This window comes from Oncorhynchus gorbuscha, unplaced genomic scaffold, assembly GCF_021184085.1.
Source record: "Oncorhynchus gorbuscha isolate QuinsamMale2020 ecotype Even-year unplaced genomic scaffold, OgorEven_v1.0 Un_scaffold_744, whole genome shotgun sequence".
Lineage (NCBI taxonomy): Eukaryota > Metazoa > Chordata > Actinopteri > Salmoniformes > Salmonidae > Oncorhynchus > Oncorhynchus gorbuscha.
In genome coordinates, this window is record NW_025745789.1 from 110,617 (window position 1) to 129,030 (window position 18,414).

Genomic DNA, 18,414 nt, shown 5'->3' on the forward strand with positions numbered 1-18,414 from the left:
CAATCTGTCATTTTTGGATGATTCTTTTTAAAATATATTTCTCTCTCTGGGTCGTAGGTTAGACCGGACGACACAGGCCACCACATTGGTCCACCAGATATTTGGCGGTTACCTCAGGTCGCGAGGTACAGCTTTCAATCTACTGTATTGCACAGTTGGTCAATTCCATTTCAATTGAGGAACTACACTGAAATTCCAATTTTCTTGGAACTGTAATTTGTACTTTCTGATCTGACTGGAATTCAAAATGAATTGATCCCAACCCTGCTACATCGATAAACTACTTTTTAAGGCATATTGACAAATTGCCTTAGTGGATTAATTCTATATTTTTCTCTTTCAGTTAAGTGTTCCATTTGCAAAAGTGTGTCAGACACGTACGACCCTTACTTGGACATCGCTGTGGAGATTCGAGTAAGTCTCTTGCTTACTTTAAAAGTATCTTCCTCCTGTCCTTGAATACTTCACAAGCACAGATCTAATCAATCAATCACATTTATCCAGATACCCAGCCTAAAACCCCAAAGAACAAGCAATGCAGATGTAGAAGCACATTGGCTAGGAAAAACTCCCTAGGCAGAAACCTAGGAAGAATGGTACTTATAAATTCTTGTCAGATCGGTGGTCCTATTGATTTATCCCTCGTACAGAATAAAGAGTTAATTGATGTGTGTTTGCTATCCCAAAGTCATCAGCTGAATTCCTATTTGGTTTCATGCCTGTGTTGAGTGGTCTTCCGTCTGTCCTTTTCAGCAAGCAGCAAATATCGTCCGAGCCCTGGAGCTCTTTGTCAAGCCTGACGTGTTGAGTGGAGAGAACGCCTACATGTGTGCCAAGTAAGTTCTGAGTAATGATGTAACTTCTAACACACTGATATTGTAGACGTACACAAGGCCCACATTAGTGTTATAGACGTTTTATAAACAACACACTTACACTTTATCAGGTGTAAGAAGAAAGTTCCGGCAACAAAGCGATTCACAGTCCACCGAACGTCCAATGTTCTGACCCTGTCTCTCAAGAGGTTTGCCAACTTCAGTGGAGGAAAAATCACCAAGGTAAAAACCTCTCGCAAAAATAGTCATTACTCTGTTTAAAAATGCTGTTTCAGTGCAACAGTTCTCACCCTAACTGGGTCGTAGTCCGTAGGGCACCATTGCAAAACACTTTGTAACAATGAAACTCGTTTTTTTTTTTTTTTTTTGACAAATTCAGGAAGTTCCTCCCCATTTTTAAAAACATTTGCTCCCTACTGAACATGCCCCTGATGCTTATCTCGCCTGTGTTTTTGTTAGGACGTTGGCTACCCAGAGTTCCTGAACATCCGCCCCTACATGTCTCAGAGCACAGGGGACCCGGTCATGTATGGCCTCTATGCTGTCCTGGTGCATTCTGGGTACAGCTGTCATGCTGGCCACTACTACTGCTATGTCAAGGTAAGGACATTGATGGTAGGCCTGAGACTGAACATTTGAGAAGGATTTTGTTTGGAAGTCTGAAGGATAATTTATGTTTATATTTTCACTGTCACTGTTCTAACAGAACGGTATGTTTGTTATCCTGTTAATCTGTGTTTAGTCTCTACTGTGGCATGTCCCTTCACTTTATTTAGAAAAGCCCATTCATATTTCTGTTGTTTTCCCAGGCCAGCAACGGGCAATGGTACCAGATGAATGACTCGATGGTCCATTCCAGTAACATCAAAGTAGTCTTGAATCAGCAAGCCTACGTTCTATTCTACCTGAGGTAAGACGTTAACAATATAGTTACCAGACCCGGGTCCAATACAGATGTCTGACAAGTTCAAATGCCTTTTACATTGAGACTTTATATAGTTACCAGACCCGGGTCCAATACAGATGTCTGACAAGTTCAAATGCCTTTTACATTGAGACTTTATATAGTTACCAGACCCGGGTCCAATACAGATGTCTGACAAGTTCAAATGCCTTTTACATTGAGACTTTATATAGTTACCAGACCCGGGTCCAATACAGATGTCTGACAAGTTCAAATGCCTTTTACATTGAGACTTTATATAGTTACCAGACCCGGGTCCAATACAGATGTCTGACAAGTTCAAATGCCTTTTAAATTGAGACTTTATATAGTTACCAGACCCGGGTCCAATACAGATGTCTGACAAGTTCAAATGCCTTTTCCATTGAGGCCTTTTTCAAGTGAGCCCTGGAAGTGTTTATCTTAAGAGTTTACTCTGTTACGTTTTACATGACATTTGAGTCATTTAGCAGACGCTCTTATCTAGAGCAACTTACAGTAGCTGGTCCCCCGTGGGAATCGAACCAACAACCCTGGTGTTGCAAGCGCCATGATCTACCAACTGTTAGAACTATTCCATTGGTTCCGTTCTACACGACAAGCTAGATCAAGTATCTATTGCTGGTCTGATGGTTACTAGCGACTGATTGCAGTAGTAGCTAGGAACCATACACATTGACCACATCTGCTCTTTGCCCATTAGGATCCCAGAGACCAAGAAGAACGTGGATGGCCAGATCACCAAGCAGGGAATGGGGAAGAACGTAGCGACGTCAGAGCAGTTCAGGAAGACCAACCTCAACAGACCCCTGTCCTCTCCGCAGGTCACCAAGGTATGGGACAGGCTGGCAGAACGGTCCGTCATCAGAATGTTTGAAAGCAATACGGTATGAATAGACTTGCTGCCTTCGATGTGATACTTTTATTGTCCATTTGCATGGAAATCAATACAATACAGAACGGTTCAAATAAGGACACATGAACTATACTGTCCTTACACAATGTAATATACCACTGTTCAGTAGCCTGATGGCTGATAAGATGTAATATACGTTATACCACTGTTCAGTAGCCTGATAAGATGTAATATACATTATACCACTGTTCAGTAGCCTGATGGCTGATAAGATGTAATATATATTATACCACTGTTCAGTAGCCTGATGGCTGATAAGATGTAATATATATTATACCACTGTTCAGTAGCCTGATGGCTGATAAGATGTAATATACATTATACCACTGTTCAGTAGCTTGATGGCTGATAAGATGTAATATACATTATACCACTGTTCAGTAGCCTGATGGCTAAGATGTAATATACATTATACCACTGTTCAGTAGCCTGATAAGATGTAATATATATTATACCACTGTTCAGTAGCTTGATGTAAGCATGGTAAATCAGCATTTCACTAAGGTCTATACCTGTTTTGTTTGGTGTATGTGACAAATAAAATGTGATTTGATGGCTGATGAGATGAAGATGGCTCTACCTCTTTGTTCTGAACCTGGGGACTTTGTATCGCCTCCTGAATGTCTTGTATGGAGTGTTGTCCCAAGGCTTGGTCACTGAAACATGTCTCTTTCACTGCAGAAACTGGACCCTTTCCAGCTGCGTAAGATTCAGTCCGTAGAGGGCGGCCTGGGCATACCCGTGTCTAGGAACGGCGCCAACATCTCCCAGCAGCCCAACAAGATGTCCAACGGGACGTCCTCCCACGCACCCACCAGGATACCCAGTGGACCCATGCTGATCGAGGAGCCCTTCAAGAAGCTGAAGAAGCCCTGTCCTCCTCAGCAGCCCCAGGCGCGCAGCAGCACCCCCGCCCCCTCCAACGGTGTGGGCGGCAGGTCGGACGGCGGAGACCGGAGGCACGGGAACCAAGGGGCCAGGGGCCTGGCCGCATCTACCTCACTCAAGTCCCTGTCAGACTCCTCCTCTGCAGACACCTCCGACTCAAAGGTACAGCACTAGTTATAATATATTATGAATTTTATTGGACGGGCAGTCTGTCTACTATAACTGCACAAAATGTACCCTTATATAATTGCGGTCACATACAGGATGAAAATGTGCATATCTCAAACATGCACGTTGTCTTATTTACATGCGCTTCCCTCACTCAGAATGTAATATATCCCTTTATTCTTTAGCCCAGTCATGTTAATGTTATACTGGATTTACCATACAGATATAAGATGGTCAGTTTGTCTGTGTGTCATTGGGTTCTGGTCACGTTATTCATCAGAACCAAATGCTTGCTATTGTCGTCCAGGATTCCATGGGTACCAAAAGTGCGCCGGTTGGTGGGACGTCCACCCCCCCTAGGAATGTCTCGAACGGCATGGCCTCCCCTGCCAAGAGTGTGGAGCGCGTGGGCACGGAGGAGCAGAAGACGGTCAAGCTAAAACCCCTGGCCCTCAACAACATCACATCTTCACCCACCTGCACCACGTCTCCCCCCACCCGCCAAGAAATTGGCCCTGTCGGCCAAGAAGGTGAGACTAGAGGCACCGTGAATGGCTCAGTAGCCGCTTACTGGCTGACCAGACTGCACGCGCGCAAGTTGATTTTATACACCGACACCTGATGCGATCAGGGCACAGGGTTGAAATAGCACTTTGAGATATCAGCTGATGTACGAAGGGTTATATAAATAAATTTGATTTGATTTGAAATAGCTAAACATTTACATTTACATTTAAGTCATTTAGCAGACGCTCTTATACAGAGCGACTTACAAACTCTGAACCAATTATATTAATTTGGGGACTGTTTGAAAAGCATTCAACATTTATGGCAATTTAGCCATCTTGCTATTGCTAGCTAATTTGTCCTGGGATATGAATATTGGGTTGTTATTTTACCTGAAATGCACACGGTCCTCTACTCCGACAATAATCCACTGATAAAACGGTAGACCAAATTAATTTCTAGTCATCTTTCCTTCCTTCAGGCTTCTTTTTATTCTTTGGACTTTATATTGCGGTTGGTAACCAACTTTAAGCTGCATTACCACAACCAACTGGAGTGAGGACCTCAGTTCATCTTTCAGTCACCCATGTGGGTATATGCTCCTAAAAACCAATGAGTAGATGGTAGAGGCAGGACTTGAAGCGCGTTGAGGGTCACAATTAGACCCAATTTCTATTTTAGCGCCTGGCTATGCAGACGCTCGCGAGCAGTGTGGGTGCAATGATTGAATGCATGTGTACATTTATGCAACGCTCACACGTGAGACACGTCCAGTCTGGTCAGCATGTTAGCCACTACAGCGCTGTCTGGGCAAGCCGGTACTGACTACTGCGAGAGAGGTTTGTGTCCGATTTTAAAACGAAGACACTGTCTCTGATTGTAAACGTCTTGTGGATAAATTTGCCAGTCTCAGATTGATTGTGGGTCTTTGTCGCAGGTGTAACAGTATGTTGCGTCTGTTTTTTAAAGCTCTGGTGCAAGTAAGCACTGGCTCACACAGATGGCGCGACACTGGATAATATGCTAGGCCTAATCATAGTTTAGTAGTCTTTATAGTTAGGGCCCTGTCTTTTGGTTAATCATGTCACGTAGTTCAACCTTTAAAGGTTTCATCAAACTGTATCAGTTTGTTTTTATGTCACATGGTCCAGCACCATCCTCAGACAATTGTCTACATTTTGTCTAATTCTAAGTTCTGGAAAATGCCTAAAATAAAGGTCAAAATCCAGGTCATGTGACATGGTCAACCAAAACACATGGCTCTATTTATAGTCTTATCAGCAATACAGCTACTTTCCCTGGGCTTTGCCTTGGAAGCATGTAGTGTCTTTGTTGCCTGCTACCTTCCTTCTCTTCACCTCTCTCCGTAACTCTTAAAAATAAGGTGTTTTCGTTATCCCATCAAATTGATTTTATGACAATTGTATCTATTGTAGTCTACTGTAAAGCTAGTACACGGTGTTCCTATTCTCCTATCAAACCAAACAACTAGTCTACTGTCAGACGAGGGCTGGGCGATATGAATAAAATATCATATTTTACAGTATTTTATGAATAATCGTTTTAAAATAATAGATCTAAATATGCTTTGAGTAGTTCATGACCCTAGGGTAGCAACACAAATTATAAGTCATCTCAATTTCTCCAGTTATACCATTCAATCCAACTCCACACTGTGCCACGCAGCATGATATGGGCAAATAATATAGACCTAGTTAATTGGTGAACTGTTGGAATTAAAGTAGTTGGAATATAGTGGGGAGCACCTTGAATACGTTGTTTTGACACGGCAATGAATGAACCAGGGAGGAATTATTTACAGGGTAGGAACCAGTGTTGGTCAGTGTTTCCAGGTGACCCTAATTAGATGTTACATTACATGTTTCTTACTTCATGTAGCCAGCTAGCTAACATATTCATGCTTTGCCTATTCCTCTCTGATAAGCATGTTTGTGCAATGGTATCTTATCTAGGCATTCACCAGCACTGGCACTAGTCAGTATTAGCTAGCTTCATTTGCTAAATGTACTAACTAGCGATTTAGCATTAGCGGCTAACAAATTATTTTAGCAACACCTTGCTAAGAAAAGACAAACTAGCAGATAGTAAGATACACAAATGAATAGTGTATAGAACGCTTGTGGACAGCAGTATGTCACCAACATTATATCCATCTAACCATGCAGAATGAACAGCAAGGAAGTTCTTGTGCCTCTGGTCGAGCAACTGCTGTCCTTGAGTGATGAGACAGGGCTTGGTGTGGTTGGCTGCATGCATCAGTCTGAGCATCAAGGGGGGGGTCAAATCATATATTGTCACATGCGCTGAATAGTACAGGGAAATGTTTATTTACAAGCCCTTAACCAACAATGCAGTTAAGATTGTTTTAAATATCTACTAAATAAACTGAAGTAATCAATAAATATAAACATGAAAAAAAGAAAGTAGAAAAAACAAATAATTAAAGAGTAACAATAAAATCAAAGTTATGAGGCTATATACAGGGGGTAACGTACAATGTCAATTTGGGGGGGGGGGGGGGGGTTAGTTGAGGTAATATGTAGGTAGAGGTAAAGTGACTTCCCAGGGTCCTTAGCTTAGTGGTGAGCTTTGAGGGCACCATGGTGTTGTCAATGAATAGCATTCTCACGTAGGTGTTCCTTTTGTCCAGGTGCGAAAGTGTGGAATGCAATAGATTGTGTAATCTCTGGCTCTGTTGGGGCGGTATGCAAATTGTAGTGGGTCTAGGATTTCTGGGATAATGGTGTTGATGTGAGCCGTTACCAGCCTTTCAAATCACTTCATGGCTACAGATGTGAGTGCTACGGATCTGTTGTCATTTAGGCAAGTTACCTTGGTTTCTTGGGCACAGGGACTATGGTGGTCTGCTTGAAACATGCAGGTGTTGCAGACTCTGTCATGGACAGGTTGAACATGTCAGTGAAGCTACTTGCCTGTTGGTTAGCACATACTCGGAGTACACGTCCTAGTAATCAGTCTGGCCTTGTGAATGTTGACCTGCTTAAAGGTCTTACTCACATCGACTGCGGCGAGCGTGATCATACAGTCGTCCGGAACAGCTGGTGCTCTCATGCATGCGTCAGTGTTGCTTGTCTCGAGGTGTTCGTAGAAGTAATTTAGCTTGTTTGGTAGGCTTGTGTCACTGGGCAGCTCGTAGCTGTGCTTCCCTTTGCAGTAGTTTGCAAGCCCTGCCACACCCGATGAGTCTCGTAGTTGGAGTCAATCTTAGTCTGATATTGATGCCTTTGTTGCCTGTTTGATGGTTCGTCCGAGGGCATAGCAGTATTTCTTATAAGATTCCGGTTTAGAGTCCCGCTTCTTGAAAGCAGCATCTCTACCCTTTAGCTCAGTGCGGTGTTGCCTGTAATCCATGGCTTCTGGTTGGGGTATTTATGTACAGTCACTGTGGGGACGACATCATCTATGCACATGTTGGTGATGCAGGTGACTGATGAGGTGTACTTCAATGCCATGGAAAGAATCCCGGAACATATTCCAGTCTGCTAGCAAAAAAGTCCTGTTGCTTAGCATCTGTGTCATCTGACAACTTCCGTATTGAGCGAGTCGCAGGTACTTCCTGCTTTAGTTTTTGCTTGTAAGCAGGAATCGGGAGGATAGAGTTTGTCAGATTTGCCAAATGGAGGGACGTGGAAGAGCTTTGTATGTGTCTCTGTGTGTGGAGTAAAGGTGGTCTGTAAGTCTATATAGTTTTTCTCTGGTTGCACATATAACATGATGGTAGAAAATGCGGTAAATCGGATTTAAGTTTCCCTACATTAAAGTCCCCGGGCCACTAGGAGTACCGCCTCAATGAGGATTTTCTTGTTTGCTTATGGCCTTATACAGTTTGTTTAGTGCGGTCTTAGTGCCAGCATCTGTTTGTGGTGGTAAATAGACAGCAATGAAAAATATAGGTGAACTCTCTTGGTAGATAAACTGTAGACCACACTATCATGAGATACTCCACCTCAGTCGAGCAAAACATTGAGTCTTCATCAATATTAGATTCCGTGCACCAGCTGTTATTGCCAAATAGACACAGACGTCCACCACTTGTCTTAACGGAGGCAGCTGTTCTATCTTGCCGATGCACGGAAAACCCAGCCAGCTCTATGTAAGGTTGTATTCGGCGCATGTGACTAAAATTTGATTTGTTACCATTTCGTTGTTCATCACCAACTCGGTGAAACATAAGAGATTACAGTTTAATCTCCCGTTGGTAGGATAGTCTTGATCGGAATTAATCCAGTTTATTATCCAATGAGTGCACGTTGGAAAATAGGACTGATGGTAGAGGCGGGTTACTCACTTGTTGGATTCAAGGTACCCCGACCTATGACCCCTATATCTCAGTCTCTTCTTGATACGAATGACGTGGATTTGGGCCTTGTTGGGTGTCTGAAGTAAATCCTTCGCATCCGCCTAGTTAAAGAAAAAAAGCTTTGTCCAGTACGAGGTGACTAATCACTGTTCTGTTATCCAGAAGCTCATTTCGGCCATAGGAGACGGTGTACAAAATAATTATGTACAAAATAAGTTTAAAAAATAACGCAAATTGGTTTGGAGCCTGTAAAATGGCAGCCATCTCTTCCAGCAACATTTTTAGCATTAAGCTCAAGTAGCAAAAGGAGTAAACTATAAAAACTGACATTTTACGTGCTGGAGTTGAGTATCACATTTTTAACAAACCAAACATGGACATGGTTACAGAAGATATAGTAAAATCTCAAACTGCTCCGTGCATCAATACCGGTGTGTATATGGTATACCGCCCAGCCCTATGCAAGACTAGTACACCATCTGTGTTCTTATTCTCTTGTCTAACCAACCACATACTCCAGTACAGGTCTCTCCAACCTTGTTCTTGGAGAGATACTGTCCTGTAGGTTTTCACTCAACCCTAATCTAGCACACCTGATTCTAATAATGAGCTTGTTGATAAGCTGAATCAGGTTATTAACAACTGGGGTTGAATTGAACACCTGGAGTGAGAAGGTACAGGACAGTATCTCTCCAGGAAGGGTTAGACAGCCCTGTATTAGTAGTCGCCTCTTTTTACAATGTTTTGTCTTTTTGTTTCAGTTCCAATTATTTTCTTGTAACCATTTCTAACTCTTCTCTGCCATACCATCCTCTCCTGTTTTTCTCTCTCCCTTGTTCATTTGTTCTTCCATCCGTCTTTACAATGATTCCTTCCTCCTTATTTGATCATCCCTCCTTTTTTGTCACGTTCATGGCAATTTTCTTTTAGACCACCAAGTTTTTATTTTTGTCGATAACTGCAGGCCAGTCGCAGCCGGAGTCCGAGCAGCACTGAGGCTCAACACCCCCACCTGCCACGCCATCCGTCCAGCGACCGCACGCATCCTGCTCAACTTAACCTCACCTTCACCTCACCCACTCACAGTCACAGGTACGAACCGCACCACGCCCTCCCCCTCCACAGACCGTTCACAGCATTGTGTCCAGTTAGGCACAAAACAGGAGAACTATTTGAACCAGAGTAAAACGGGGTGGTACTATCTGAATTTGTCCAATTTAGAAACACTGCATTCTGTTTCCCTTTCAAAGCAGTTTGTTACGGTATGCGCTACTGAACATCACCGTCTCATTGGTCAACTTTTGAAGCAACACATAAGACTATACGTTGTGTTCAGTATTTTTCTGGATGGTTTGAATTTCTCCTATTTTGTTCTTGAACATTTTCTTCTCGTTCCCCTCTCAGGGTTGGTCCATTCCATTCACCCAAACTGCAATCTCCACCTGCAGCCCACCATGTCCACTCAGGCATCCCATCTAAGCATCAGAGTCCCCAGAAATCAAACTCCACCCTCTCTCCAAAAACCAATGGGCTTCAGACCCACCTACCAAAGAGCCCTAAACCTACCGAGACCCCCAGTCTGTCAGAGCCTGGCCCAAGCAGTTCCGCCACCTCCTTAAAGAAGAAAAAGAAGAAACGGCGTCACTCTGAGATGGAAGGCGGAGAGCGAGAGCCAGCACTGGCCTACGTCATCCCAGACATCCCCGCTGAGCCCGAACTGATCGAACCGGCCAGTGAGAGGAAGAGGAGGAAAAGGAGAAAGAAGAGGAAGAGGGAGGAAGAGGATGGAGATGCAGCCGTGAACCACAGGGAAAGGGTTCAGTCTCATCTGGAGGCTTCACTGCCGGCACAAGAGGAGGACTGGTGTCAGGGGGGATCATGGAGACTCAGCCCCCCTGACCAAAGAGCCCTGGAAGAACCAAAGCTGCCCCATCCCCAGCCTAAGAGTAAGCTCCAGGTGGTTCTCCAGTGTGGTGCGAATCAAGGAGAGCAGAGTATGGACACTGTGACGATGATGAAGAGGAGGAGGAGGAGGAAGAAAAGGAGATTGGAGGAGGGACCGGAGGAAGCAACATTAACACGTTCTGTTTCAGAAAGGTCACTTTGAAATGTTATTGTGATATTCTAGCTAGAAAACGTAGATGCATTAGAGTACTATTACTTGTCTGTCTGGTCATGTAGCTTTAGACCTACAGCAGTAAACATGTCAGTTAAAAGGTCCAACGCATCAAAAAGTAAATAAAACATACAGTACCAGTCAAAAGTGTGGACACACCTACTCATTCCAAGGGTTTTTCTTTACATTGTAGAATAATAGTGAAGACATCAAAACTATAAAATAACACATATGGAAGCATGTAGTAACCCAATGTTTTTTTAACAAATCTAAATATATTTGTGGTTCTTCAAATTAGCCATCCATTACTGTGTTTCTTGGCTTAAGCAAGTCTCTTCTTATTATTAGTGCCTCTGAACAGATGTTGAGATGTGTCTGTTACTTGAACTCTGAAGCATTTATTTTGGCTGCAATTTCTGAGGCTGGTAACGCTAATGCACTTATCTTCTGCAGCAGAGGTAACTCTGGGTCTTCCTTTCCTGTGGCGCTCCTCATGAGAGCCAGTTTCATCATAGTGGTTTTTACGACTGCACTTTAAGAAACTAAATGTTCTTGACATGTTCTAGATTGACTGACCTTCATGTCTTAAAGTAATGATGGACTGTTCTCTTTGCTTATTTGACCTGTTCTTGCCATAATATGGACATGGTCTTTTACCAAACAGGGCTGTCTTCTGTATGCCACCCCTATCATGTCACAACACAACTGATTGGCTCAAACACATTAAGAAGGAAAGAAATTCCACAAATTAACTTTTAACAAGGCACACCTGTTAATTGAAATACATTCCAGGGGACTACCTCATAAAGCTGGTTGAGAGAATGCCAAGAGTATGCAACGCTGTAATCAAGGCGACGGGTGGCTACTTTGAAGAATGTCAAATCCCCGCCCAAAAAATATTTAACACTTTTTTGGGGGGGAGGGTTACTACATGATTCCATCCAAACTTTTGACTGGTACTGTGTGTGTGTGTGTGTATATGTGTGTACACAAGGCTGTGATGCCAAGATATTAGCTAAATGTATTGGAAGCAACATACATACTATATCACTGGGTCAAACCTACCCTGACTAACATGGAATCTTACATGGGAGATATAGGAGAAAATACAACCGAATGTCCAGTTTCTTTGCACATTGACACGTTAAAAATAGAAATCTATATATTTTTTTTGTGCAGCAGTTCTGGGACGAAGGACACGGTTGTTGAAAACGGTGCTGGGGGTTCTACTGCCCCAAAGAAGTTAAAGAAGCGCAGGCTAAAAGAAGAGGTGAAACTGTGGGAGGAAAGCAGACGTTGTTGCTCCGGCGACCAGAGGAGCGACACTGACGCAGCGGAGGCCCTTCCCAAGAAGGGCACCGTGGAGAGCACCGGTAGACCCACACACCACACACTGCTGCACTGACTGAAGCCAACAGTCCAGTCTTACCCATTTTTACCATAACCTATTTGGCAAAACTTTTCTAAACTCCTTCTCGAATATGATTTCAGGACTTGAACTCCTGTGGGCAATGTCTCTTGATTAGGCTCTGTCCTAGTTTTGCATTATGTAAATGATGTATACATGTTTATATTTCCCAGGGCTCAAATTTTTGTTTTATTTTGGCTCTTTTTGTTGCATCTGCAAATGTTACGTTTTTTTTCTGGATTAAAAAGGGTCAGGTAGCGTGTCAATGAGCGCGGTCGGCCCCGCCCTCCTGGCTTTGTAGCTGGGAAAAAAACGTTCCGCCGGTTTCCTGCAATTCTACATATTCTTCCATAGAGCTGAGAAATTGTTTTCGTTTTAAAGAAGTTTCCCGTGATTCCATGCATTTTGTCATGGTTACTGCTGTTCTTTTGCTCAAACATAATACACAATGCTGCTAAATTAATTGTTTTGGGAATTTTAATTTCTTCCTGACTGTCACTGTTTATTTTGGTGCTTGTTAGTTCTCAAAGATTATATTATATAAAACTACAGGTCCATTATCTTTACTAGCTACTTTATTTCTGGTTTTAGTTGTCCCTGGTTGTGAATGTTTCACCTCACTCACACTTCCCCCCCCCACCATAGCTGGAGTGATCGTGTGGGACAGCCAGGTTAAGGATGGCTACAAGCGCTCCAAGGCTCCCGCTGCAGAAGCAGTAGAGGGTGGTCCTGGGGATGTCCCCCACCCAGCCCCCATGGTCTGGGATGGCAAGAGGAGTGGTGGAGTGGTTGAGGAGCTCCTGAAGAACTCTTTGGACAAAGCCTATGGAACCCAAGGTGAGATCTAGAACATAAGACATTCTCAAGGTTGCACTTTACCTCCAGTGGAGTCAAGAAATTGTAATAAAAAGTTGTCTTAAAGTTATTTATGTAGCTGGCTAAGTCTCTCTGGGAGCCTAATGTCAGTAGTGGCTCATACCGCTGTTGTGCGTAGCGCTGAAATGACTGATTGGGGTGGGTGTGTCCAGTCCTCAGCTGGGAGGGAGAGGCATCTGCCATCAGTAGGGATGCCATTGACGACACCCGCGATGCCAGAACCGACATGGTGATTGACGAGTGGGATGAGGACTTTGACAGTGGAAAGGTGAGAGGGCACCCACAGACACACAAGCCCGTGGAAAGCTGTTTTCACATAATGTCTTCTGTTGTAACAATCACTATGTTAAAGGGATACTTTAGTTGTATCTTGTTTTTGACTTACCTAGGGTTCTGTTTAAATTTTTATCCCGGATATTTAGCAACATCCTGAATCTCCTGGCCTTCCACTAGAGTCCTAGTGGAAACTGAATGCACCAGTTAGCTCTGCATCTAAAGCATTTGTGAAGGGCTCCTTCTGGCTGAACTATTCATAGAACCTTGCCTGCGCCGCTAACTGGTTCCGGCACGCTTTACCTCTGTTACCTCTGGTCTGAATATTTCTTATGTGTGTATGAACAGGTGAAGAAAATGAAAAAGTACAAGCGAGAGAAGAGGAGGAGCGGCAATATCTTCCAGAAGATCCAAGACCGGCGGAGCATGTGGTCGGTCACACCCGGCGCCAAGAAGACCGGCTTTGGATACCGTCACTGAGAGCCAACCAGAATGGATGTTTGGATACAGTCACTGAGACCCAACCAGAATGGATGTTTGGATACAGTCACTGAGAGCCAACCAGAATGGATGTTTGGATACAGTCACTGAGAGCCAACCAGAATGGATGTTTGGATACAGTCACTGAGAGCCAACCAGAATGGATGTTTGGATACGGTCACTGAGAGCCAACCAGAATGGATGTTTGGATACAGTCACTGAGAGCCAACCAGAATGGATGTTTGGATACAGTCACTGAGAGCCAACCAGAATGGATGTTTGGATACAGTCACTGAGAGCCAACCAGAATGGATGTTTGGATACGGTCACTGAGAGCCAACCAGAATGGATGTTTGGCCACATACAGTACAACCGAACTGGAGTGACGACACGTGACACCACTGTAACAATGTGAATCTTTTTTTAATTGCTTGGCGGTTCATACCCTGATTGCAAGACCATGGCCAGTTGACAGAACAACACATCTTTGATCTGTGCTGGTCTCTTCACTATAGAACTTACCGCAAGTCTTCCTTTGATGACCGACTCTGGTGAGCTGACCAACATGGGCTGTGATGTTACCACCCGTCAGCCAGGGTTCAGCAACAGGATTCAGCAACAATGAGTTGACCATTGCTTCTACGCCGTTGTCTCAGATGGATATGAAAATATTGTTCAGTCAATGGTGCTCAAGCTGCTCATGAACATGATGGATTTACCGTACTGTGATGAGCTTCCATCTGTGGTAATAACATGACACTATGTTATGTTAGGAATTCAGAACAAGTCATGTCAGGAGTTCTCATATTTGTACATTTGACATGGTGGGGCTACTCTAGGAGACGGTTCTGGGGTTTTCTAGCCGGTATCAAAGGATGTGGCATGCACCATATAGCATTTATCTGTGTGAAAGGCTGAGGTGAGATCTTGTATCATGTATACTAGATAACCCTTACCCATCAGCTAAATGTATTGAAACCTATGAGGGAGACACTTGTGTGTTGTGTTCAGGTGGGCGAAACGTGCAGAACTTTGAATTATAGTAATGTATAGAGCTGAAATGATTTCCTATAGAAAATCATTGTGTTCTACTCAATCTATTTCTCTGAACATTCTAAAATGTTGCAACCAGTGATTTAGTGTAAAAAAATAATAATTTGGTTGGTAAACGTTGATCGCCGCTCTTGCTGAGTAAAGCAACACTCCCTATACGTTCAATTCATTTTCCCACAAATGGTGGGTAAACGCTCGGGCAAAATACAAAAACATGCGTAATTGACATTTCCGTGTGTTTACCCTCTACTACACCACTGGTTACAACCGCTGTGCTGACTGGGTGATCTGCAGGACAACGGGCCAATAGAGGTGAACACTGTTCTCCTGACTCGTATGGCCTATTCTGTATGTGAAGACATGTGGTGACCATCTCACGCTGATCACCATCAGCACAATCACCAAGTCACCTTTAAAAGATCCCAAACATGAACAGGACTGTAGAGGGTGAATCATAACTGATATGCTTTATTCCCATCCTCTCTTTTAGTTTGGGAATGATTGATACTTTTATGCTTTTATGGTTTCTTATTCTGTGTGATTTCTTTGCCACAATGCCTTCTTGGTATGTTCTACATGACCTGATAAAACTGACCCACTGTGGCTGCTGCTGACACATTTACATATTCTGATTCTACTCTTATTTTACAAGCATGAATTTGGAGGGGGAAACAGTCACACGCCTGTCCCACGCAGACAAACGGCCTCCATCTTTAGTTGAATCTGATTGATTATTGTATGCGTGATGGTGGTATTTGAAGTTTCCTATATCAGAATATTCAGTTCTGCGTCCCTAACAGATTGTTTTTGTTTCCTTTCCTGGGTGAATTTGATGGTTCTGAAGATGATGTAATTTGGTAGATGTGTCAGAATAGAAAATTTCATGGTCGATTAACACCAAGTGATGCTGGAATATGAATTGCCCCGACATCAGCTAATTGCAAAGTTCATAGGCGGATGTCTCTACCCCCAGGTCAAGTTGGGGACTGTAGCGATAACGTCAAGGCTTTGCCTGTTTGTAACACCACATAATCCACCTTTAATGGATTAGGTATATCATTGTTTCATCTGCTTTCTAATCCATTTGCTCTCCTTTCTGGTAAATGGTCCCATTCTGTTTTGCAAAAGAGGGTATGAGTGTGATTCTGGGGTGGGTGGGTTGAATTGGGAACTTTTTTCAACCCTAGACATCTACAGTAGGTCATGAGTGGAGCTAATTGCTCATCTCTTCTGCGTGTTATTCCCAATGTCTCTAACTACAAGTTGTGTTGGTGACCATTGTTTAGTAATGCTCCATCTCCAGGACCCTGGTCTCTAACTGTGTTGGTGACCATCATTTAGTAATGCTCCATCACCAGGACCCTGGTCTCTAACTAAAAGTTGTGTTGGTGACCATTGTTTAGTAATGCTCCATCACCAGGTCCCTGGTCTCTAACTAAAAGTTGTGTTGGTGACCATTGTTTAGTAATGCTCCATCACCAGGTCCCTGGTCTCTAACTAAAAGTTGTGTTGGTGACCATTGTTTAGTAATGCTCCATCACCAGTTCCCTGGTCTCTAACTAAAAGTTGTGTTGGTGACCATTGTTTAGTAATGCTCCATCACCAGGTCCCTGGTCTCTAACTAAAAGTTGTGTTGGTGACCATTGTTTAGTAATGCTCCATCACCAGTTCCCTGGTCTCTAACTAAAAGTTGTTGGTGACCATTGTTTAGTAATGCTCCATCACCAGGTCCCTGGTCTCTAACTAAAAGTTGTGTTGGTGACCATTGTTTAGTAATGCTCCATCACCAGGTCCCTGGTCTCTAACTAAAAGTTGTTGGTGACCATTGTTTAGTAATGCTCCATCACCAGGTCCCTGGTCTCTAACTAAAAGTTGTGTTGGTGACCATTGTTTAGTAATGCTCCATCACCAGGTCCCTGGTCTCTAACTAAAAGTTGTGTTGGTGACCATCATTTAGTAATGCTCCATCACCAGGACCCTGGTCTCTAACTAAAAGTTGTGTTGGTGACCATCATTTAGTAATGCTCCATCACCAGGACCCTGGTCTTTAACTGTGTTGGTGACCATCATTTAGTAATGCTCCATCACCAGGACCCTGGTCTCTAACTAAAAGTTGTGTTGGTGACCATTGTTTAGTAATGCTCCATCTCCAGTGAATTTCAGCTTGGTTGTGCATCATGTGTTTTCTGAATGAATTTTGGGCCTCAATATGAACCAAACAGTTCTTTCTTTGTGTGTTCTATCCCAGATAAATAGTTGCATGTAGGCTGGTCCCAGGTCTGTTTGTGTGGTTTGGCCAACACCTATGGCCATTGTAAATGTTGGAAATGCAGCACAGACCTCTGGGGCCAGGCTAGATTACGTACGTTGCCCCAGGCATTGTTAGTTTGAAGTTGATGTATATGCTATTAATACATGATCATTGTACCAATCTGTACTCTCTCTATGCAAATCACCCACAGACAGTCCAATTAACTGGTCATCTGGAACCTGATGTACCCAGCCATCCCCCAACCTTACAACCCTCATGTTCAACCAACCTTCTAGCCAAGTCTACATTTTATTACACACCACCACCATTTTATCCTGTTTTCTACCAGTATATTTGGGGGTGAAAACATGGGATCTTCCACTTTATCTGGGCACTGATTTTGATAAATAGATGATAAATGCTAGTCATTAAACAAAGCGCTTGGCCAGTGTAGAATGTACAGTCCGCCTGGTGTTTCCCAAGCTTTCCCCGTCATCCCTGCATAGACTTAGCCTTTACAAACCATCCTGGTCTGATCGGCTACACGGAAACAGAATGCAAGCTTGTGAGATCAGGATGATTCGTACGAGGCTAGTGTAGTTCTAGCCACCCATTGACTTTCATTCTAGAGATGTCAGCTTAAACAGTATAGTTAATTGATAATGTTAAATCATTTAAAGAAACTTTTCACAAATCTTTTATGTGTTATAAAAAATACAGATAAAATCTGTATTTGGATTGGTGGGGGATTGTGAGACTTTAAATAATTTCTTGCAGATGGATGTTCATATGTGCGTGTTTCATACGATGACACCTTGTTACTGTAGTGTCATACAGTATGAGAGCGGTGTCATCACCAGTTCCATTGAATGTGTTTTAATGTTGACTGTGAAATGAGCTTTAGGACATGTTCGATTCTCAAGGAAACTGACACGAGGACATTACTGGTGTGACTGATCCACGTCATATTTGCATTGATGGTTCTATATTTTGCACAGCCTTTTCAGACCAAGGAGAGACCTTTCATAATGAAAAGTGACTCTTACCAAAATGGATCATGTAATTAGCTATACAGGTGCAATAAAGTTGTGACTTTGAATAGGGGTCTGGTCTTGCTTCTTTGTTAGTAGAACATATGAATATATTCTACAAACCATCAAAAGCCTGAAAGGAATATCGGACTGCATTTGAATTGTTATATGGCCTCCTACAGTGCATTTGAATTGTTATATGGCCTCCTACAGTGCATTTGAATTGTTATATGGCCTCCTACAGTGCATTTGAATTGTTATATGGCCTCCTACAGTGCATTTGAATTGTTATATGGCCTCCTACAGTGCATTTGGAAAGTATTCAG

General features: G+C 43.1%; 1 protein-coding gene across 1 annotated transcript in view; it reads left to right on the forward strand.

The window, feature by feature from the left end:
* usp36 (ubiquitin specific peptidase 36) overlaps positions 1-18,156 on the forward strand; it is a 33,527-nt gene extending 15,371 nt beyond the window's left edge. Inside the window, 16 exon segments of the mRNA XM_046335407.1 lie at positions 58-125; positions 344-414; positions 754-836; positions 947-1,058; positions 1,296-1,436; positions 1,646-1,746; positions 2,483-2,666; positions 3,377-3,745; positions 4,059-4,241; positions 4,243-4,281; positions 9,565-9,692; positions 10,005-10,697; positions 11,896-12,089; positions 12,770-12,961; positions 13,153-13,268; positions 13,622-18,156. Of these exon segments, the coding sequence (XP_046191363.1) occupies positions 58-125; positions 344-414; positions 754-836; positions 947-1,058; positions 1,296-1,436; positions 1,646-1,746; positions 2,483-2,666; positions 3,377-3,745; positions 4,059-4,241; positions 4,243-4,281; positions 9,565-9,692; positions 10,005-10,697; positions 11,896-12,089; positions 12,770-12,961; positions 13,153-13,268; positions 13,622-13,753 (2,806 nt within the window). The 3' untranslated portion in view covers positions 13,754-18,156.
* The last annotated feature ends 258 nt before the right edge of the window (positions 18,157-18,414 follow it).